At 40.4% G+C, this 7,416-nt stretch overlaps 1 protein-coding gene across 1 annotated transcript in view; it reads left to right on the plus strand.

Annotated features, from left to right (window-relative positions):
• Positions 1-7,416, plus strand: part of CORIN (corin, serine peptidase) — a gene marked incomplete at its 5' end in the record, with an annotated part of 51,770 nt that overhangs the window by 38,784 nt on the left and 5,570 nt on the right. Inside the window, 3 exons of the mRNA XM_009697273.1 lie at positions 2,895-3,017; positions 5,809-5,858; positions 6,988-7,162. Of these exons, the coding sequence (XP_009695575.1) occupies positions 2,895-3,017; positions 5,809-5,858; positions 6,988-7,162 (348 nt within the window). The remainder of the gene's footprint in view (positions 1-2,894; positions 3,018-5,808; positions 5,859-6,987; positions 7,163-7,416) is intronic.

The following is a 7,416-nucleotide window of genomic DNA, read 5'->3' on the forward strand; positions in this document are numbered from 1 at the left end:
GGGAGAGGGAAGTATAGGAGCCTTCAAATATGTAAAAGGCTGCTGCAAAGAGGCAAGGAATAAACTGCTCTCCATTTCCAGTGGAAATAAGACAGATGAAATGAGCTTAAATGACAGGTAGGAAGATTAAGAACAAGCATTAGAAAAAAATTGCTAACAATAAATCCTGGAATATATTGCCTGGAAATGCTGAGATTTCTCCATCATTAGAGATTTTTACAAACAGGGCAGAGAAAAATCTGTCAGAGAGAATTTAGATATAGTTGATCTTATTTTGGATTAGGGGAATGGATCAGATGGCCTCATAAGATTCCTTTTCGCTGAATTTTCTGATAGTTAACTGTTTTGGTTAATTGTTTAGTGAAAGAAAGCCTCGTGGAAGGATTTTTTTTCATAGATCCTAATCCCATTTCATTCTTGAAAACAGTGCAGAGGACCTAATGAAAATCTAGGTGAAAGACTTACTCAACTTTTACCACTAAGCTTGGTATTTCTATCACTTCAAATGTAGAGGGGGGGGAAATCGTAAAACATTGCTGTTGGTTGTGCCTTTATTGTAAATTTACCTTAAGTATGGCACTTTGATGTGCTCTTGGGGAAGTCCATAGACTGAGACTACAGGCACCCTAAAGTGTATTCACTGAGTGTTATGTTTGAGTGGTTTGAGCTCAGAAGCTCTAGCATAGTTCTTTTGCATATAAAGATTTACTGCAGATATTTAGTATCAGACATATGACACAGTTAAATTTTTGTGGTCTATTCAGTAATAGATTCTTAGAACCCCATGAGTTTTAAAATAATATTTCAGTACTCAAATAGTTCCATCCAAATAGCAGCATGAGATGTTATAAAGTCTTGCGGACTCAGGCAGGATTTGTAAGTTATCCTAAAAGCCTGGAGAAGGATCTGGTCAAAAGATTACTACTCAAAAGGTGTGTGTGATTGTTACCATGCTATGGATGTCTTATGTTTACAGATACGACTAAAAAACTTACTTAAGTGATGTAGGTATTTCAGAGACTATACTGTAATGTTAAAAGATGCTCTTATGTGTGAAAAATCTGTTCTAGTAACTGTTAGCTCTTTTTAAGAATAAGCTGTTCAGCATAGGTACTGGTTGCTACTGTGTACTTGTACAGTGAAACAGAATGATAAAATCCCCATTGTAACAGACATCTGGAGAACATCTAGTCCATCTCCCAACTGAAGCAGGACTATTGCCAAAACAGGCTTAAGTGTCTTGTAGGTTGTTGCCCTGGTTTAGAAGTACGTATCTGCTTATATGATGATTATAGCATCACAAGCTGTAATTCAGAACTGCAGGTTGCAGCAAAATAATCTGGTGTTTCGGATAATATAGATTTGGAGCCATCAGATGGCATGATATTTGCACATTTTTGCACGTTTTTGAGTCACATATTTTATAGATCAGACACTGTTTTACAGCTACATAAAATATCACTACACACAGTTATGAAATGGTGAACATAATTGTTCACAGAAGACCATAAGGCAGAATGTCATCTTAAGAAAAAAGAGTTTGTGTATGGTGGGAAAAAGAGTGGGAAACAAGCAAATGATGGAAATGGAGAGGAGAGTTTTATGCGTTTGCTATAAGCAGGCACTGAGGAAGAATCCTTTTTTTGCAGCAAATGGCTTTCTCTAAATGAGGAAAAAACATAGTCTTTAAAAATGCTTGTTATTATCTGCCTGCACATTCTGGGTAGTAGATCATGGAATGATAGTTGCTTAATATGCCCAGAGAAGGTTCTGAAAAATAAGTCATGTAACAGGCAGGATGCAGGGCCGTGACTTCAGAGCCTAGTTAATTCTGCCAGCTCTGTTGAAAACATTTCCATATGGTTGCACTTGATAACTTCACCATAAAACAGAATTCTTTGATCTTTGTTAATTTATGCAAACAAGTGGGTAAAGGATGCTGCACTTCTGTAAATAGTTAAAAAGAAATATAGTTAATACTGAAAATTGGTCTTAAAGAAAAACTAATAACATGGCTGGCATTCCTAGGGACTGCCATGAGAGATTGGATTCAGAAGCAAGTATTCGAACACATCACAGTTTTTCTGAACTTTTCTCATTCTCTTTTCCATGAACTAGGATTTAGAATTTGGCCTTTGACCAGTGTTCAAGAAAGCAGTCCTTGAAAGTCCTTGTTGTTGACAGGGATTGATGACTAATCAGGCATGGTTCTGTGCTGGAAGGGTGCATGACTTGTAAAGCCATTTAAAAAATACACTCTTTTTTCCATTTAGCAATTGAGATTTCCTAAACCAGCAATTTCGTCAGTGGCAATAACTAAACTGAGGAAGTGGACATATGAAAATAAATCCAGGTGAACCATTCTAATGTACTTTCATATTCCTGTCAATTTGCTGCAGAAGGACAGGTTTGACATCGTCACCCGTCATTTGTTCTGTTTCACAAAGCAGACAGCTTGGACTTAGAGATACTGTCAAGTATTATTAACAAGACCCAGACTACTCTTTACTGTTAAATTTTAATGGATTTCCAAAGATAGGAATGTAAGAAAATATTTTTTCTTTTACCTCTTCTATATATGAAGATCTATTTTCTGTGTTTTTGGAGGCAAGAAACTGTAGAAACAGTAAATGTCACCAGAAAGCGCTTGCTGTTCCCGATTACAATTCTGATTCCTGTCGGAAAATACAACGTAAGTGACAGTAATGTGTTAGCTGGCCTGGCTTCTTGGGGTGATTTCATTCCCCTAACTATGATTCTGCCACCTGTGGCTTTGACATAACATTCAGTTGTGTATCTTCGGAGTAAACAGGAGGCATTAGGGTCTCTTCACCTTCCTAATTGTAACAGAGAAACCTACTGGAAGGTCTATGAATGTCTTTCATTTGTTTCAGAGGACCATCCAAAACAGAAATTGTAATAGAGAATGAGGAAATGCAGCATCAAAAATGGCTGAATCTGCACTCAGACTGGAAGAATAAAAATGCATCCACTTTACACGCACTTCTAGTGAATGGGTAAGTAAGAGGTAAATGAGATTTATTTCACTGCTGTGGGTAGTCACTTATTAATGGAGGATGACAAACTCCCTTTGGTAAGCTCTTTCTTTTCAAGATATCTGTGTGTAAATCCCAGCACATACTCATGTGAGTTGTTAAGATACAGTCTATAAGGATTTTACTGTCTACTACAACTGTAGTCTCTTTTGAGTCCAACTTGTGAGTCCTCAGGTGTCCATTCTGCTAGACTAACAGCATTTGGGTGACATAGAGGTGATGCCCTTGAAGCACCTGGACCAGACAGCTTCATTAAATCCCTGCTGACCAAGAAAGTCCAGGAAGTACTATACAGCACAACCTGTAGGAACATCTTACCATCCTCTGCAGCCCGTGAAGTTTGGATTTATACATTTGGAGCGACCACAGCTTCTTCAGCAGAAGCTATATCCAGTTACAGTAGGTTTCCTTAGCAGCTTCTCTGGCTTCAGATGGTGGTATATTCCTTTTAATTAACTCGACTAAACAGGTAGTTGGTAATGAGAAGCCAGGATCTCATGATTGAGACATTCAAAGCGTGACTTTAAGACTGATGAGCCAATGAACTTAAATACCCCGGACAAAACTGTGTGAAGGAGTGGATTTGGAGCCGCTGAGTTACAAAATCTAGCAGCAAAAGATCTAGTTTTCCCCAAAGTACAAGTCAAAGGAGAGAAAACATCAGTAATGAGGATTAGTGATAAACCTATTGCAGAGGTGAGAGTAATACGCAGGAACAGATGTTCCAGTCTCCCCGAATCCAGAAAATGGGTAACAAGAAGTGAGAAGCCACGGCCTTGCATGAAGAGTGAGGCTGTTTTTGTTTTGCCTGCATCAGGCATCCTGTCCAGATGGCTCTCACGGGCTGTGCATGCACTGCAGATCGGATGCAACCCACACTGACCTCCCAGTCATCCCACGGGAGACCTGCAGGCCTGCCTCACCTCTGATGTGCCTGGCTTGCTTTCTAGGATAAACCAAATTGCGCCGGGGACAATATGTGTTTAGTCTCTTCCCAATGTGAAGCCAAGACAAGCCCAGGAGCTGGGAAGTGCTCCTGAGCCCTGTGGCCTAGGTGCATTCACCTGGATCAACTTCAGCCCGTAAAGTGTCTGTGCTGTGGAGTACGTTGTATGTTTACGGGAGCTGTCAGTCTCCTGGACTGCTGGGAACCTGGGCAAGAACTAACAAATGCACCACTAGTTTCATAAAGTTTTGGTAAGAGGGAATGGCACAGTGCAGGCTATGCACACATAAAAGCTTAAAGTTTTCTCTTTTAGAGCTGGCTATTTGATAAAGAAGCAAGTGTGAAACATGAGTGTGGCTGGTCTCAGTTATATTCTGTATTTTTTTATGGAGCACAAATGCCCCTCAAAATTGTGCACAGAATTTTCTTTCCTAAAACTGGTTGTCTATCTGTAGAAACAGTTTTATGGTCTGTGTTTTCAGGAACAGAAAGTAGACTGATTTGCACAGTATATGAATGGGGCATATGCAATGGAAGGGACAGAGGTCTGGTCAAATCACAGATTCAAGCTAATCTGGTGAGCTTCCTGGCACTCCATTGTTGTGCCCACATTGGTATCTACGACTTAAAATCAAATGCAGCCTCTTTTCAGGTGGTTGCAATTTTAAGGATATTGCCTACCTACTGAGATTACAGCCTTCAAAGAATTACCTGAGGAAAAGCTAATCTGAATGAGGAGTGGCTGAGGGAGCTGGGGTTGTTCAGCCTGGAGAAAAGGAGGCTGAGAGGAGACCTGATCGCTCTCTACCTGAAAGGAGGGTGTAGTGAGGTAGGCTTTGGTCTCTTCTCCCAGGTAACGAGCGATAGGACAAGAGGAAACGGTCTCAGGGTTGCACCAGGGGAAGTTCAGGTTGGATATTAGGAATAATTTCTTCACTCTAAGAGTTGTTAAGCATTGGAACAGGTTCCCAGGGAGGTGGTGGACTCACCATCCCTGGAGGTGTTCAAAAAAAGTTTAGCTGTGGTGCTTTGAGACATGGTTTAGTGGGCATGGTGGCATTGAGTACACGGTTGGACTTGATGATCTTTGAGGTCTCTTCCAACCATAACGATTCTATGATTCTATGAATATCCAGTCTAATCTAGAATCATAGAATCTAGCTCTGCATCTGCCTCAGAAAAGCATACAGTAGGAATGAAGAAGTGGTGGAAATAAGAGGCAGTCAGCTAGTTGAGCAACAATGCTCGTTGTTTTAACAAGGATCTCCCTTCCTTTGGCAAAGAACCACTTCTTTCCTCTCTCATCTGAAAATTTTCAACAGAAATGATCTTTTTTTGTTGTTTTTTTGCAAACATCCTGGACTTTTTCGAAATACCCAAAATTTTAGGGCATGAAAGATCATCTGTTATCAAAGGTATTTCAAAGAAAATTCTATCCTTCACCTGTAAGGAAGAGGAGAATGGCACTCTCTGTGCTTTCAGGTGCCATAAATTAAGACTTGACAGACTGTATATCCCAGGTGACCTCAGAGCTGGATCAGTGCCCAGGGAGCAAGGTAGTCTGCAAAATATGTAGCACCACTCACGAAATGCATTGTCAAGCTGAACTAATATTTTGAATTATCTCCAGGCAGATGCTGGAAACCATGGATCATCTGGCATAAGAAGCTCTTTGTGTTTCTTGTTACAGTTTGGGGGAATTTTTAACGGCTGGTTCACAAGTACAATACCTGTGCTGGTTTGCAAATTAACAAAAATTACATCAATTAATTGAGATTTCCACCATGTTCTTGTTTCAATATTTAGACAGATGTGTCGAAGCAGAAGCAAAGTGGCTCTCTTTTGCACTAAAGAAGGTAAGAGAGAAGTGCATGTAAACCAAAGATGTTTTTCAAGATGTGTTAACTTTAACAAATGCAGATGTTTAGTGCGGATTCATTCTGAAATTTTACTAGACTTCTGCAACATCCAGTTTTGCACTGTTTTTTTTTCCCCCTACTCTATTCAGTTTCATCAGCTTTTCTTATTTTTTGACTAGGAGGTTGTGTATTGCAGTAGCCTGGTCCTGCGCCCACAAAATGAATTTTGTCAGCAGTCAGGTTCCAAAAATGGTTTTGATAAACCTGCTGAAAATATCCTTTACCACCAGAGTTGTTAGCAGGCTATCTGCCTGGGAGCTGAAGCTGTGATCTGTTTAGTTGTGAAGCTCAAGGGGACAGAAGAACCTGAAGTTGAAAGCCACAGACCAAGTCTATAGGCACAGCAGATTGTGCAAGTTTAAGTTGTTTGAAAGTGTAGAAATTATTCATCTTCAATGAAATCACATTCTACAGAAAAGGAGAGCTTTGCTAAAGAACACTTAAATTATGAATTAGCTTACACAGGGAAAATCAATCACAAAGCATGACCTAAATTTGGGAAACTAATCAAAACATTTACTACTCTTATCAGAAAAAAAAAAGAAAAAGCTCATAGGAGCCTGTCAAAGGTGTTTCCTTCTGACATATGTTGCTTTAAGTACACTTAAAATCCCTTGGGAGGCTGATTGCAGAAACTGGTGGTGCTCTTTTGTTCTCTGAATCAGACTGAGTATAATCAGGATAAATAGTAAGTCTGCCATATTACAAATCCAGAATATAAAATGAAACAAAAGCGAAGGGCTAACTATTTCAGAAAAGTAACTGTCTGGCAGATGGGAATCTGGTACAATTTCCAGTGGAAGTGGCTTATAAAGTAGAATGGACAGAGTACTGGAATGTCTTCACATCTTCACTTATTTCCCTTAGTCATTCCCATAGGCAAAGCAAGCTTGCTGCCGTGTTTGATATTCTTGTATGGTTGTTGATGACTTCATTTACTGTATTGTTCGGTGTAATTTCATGACTCCGTTAATACCGTTCTGTGCCCAGTTTTCTTGCAGAAGGTCTTGTGCGTGCTGCCTTTGTGGTAACAATCGAACTCCTTTCTGCCTCTGTTCCTCACTAGACTGTGGCCGTCGCCCGGCTGCTCGCATGAACAAGCGGATCCTTGGTGGCAGGACCAGTCGCCCGGGCCGATGGCCGTGGCAATGCTCCCTGCAGAGTGAGCCAAGCGGACACATATGTGGCTGTGTTTTGATTGCAAAGAGATGGGTCTTGACAGTAGCACACTGCTTTGAAGGGTGAGAGGACTCGGACGCTTTTACTGTTCATATAAACTTGCAGATGTGAATTGTCAAGTCCTCCCTCCTCTACCGAACACACTGTGGGTAGGTGATGACCTTTGCAGAATGGCAAATCACAGAGACCTGGTTTTAAGAGCCTAGAAAAGAAAGTAAATGGTATAAACCAGCATCGGCTTAGGTTTTTGCATGCTTTGTTATTCATTGCTGGTGTCCCTACTGATGAAAGCTAAATGAAGATGCCCTGACTTTCA

Source organism: Cariama cristata, unplaced genomic scaffold (genome assembly GCF_000690535.1).
Source record: "Cariama cristata isolate BGI_N322 unplaced genomic scaffold, ASM69053v1 scaffold4553, whole genome shotgun sequence".
Lineage (NCBI taxonomy): Eukaryota > Metazoa > Chordata > Aves > Cariamiformes > Cariamidae > Cariama > Cariama cristata.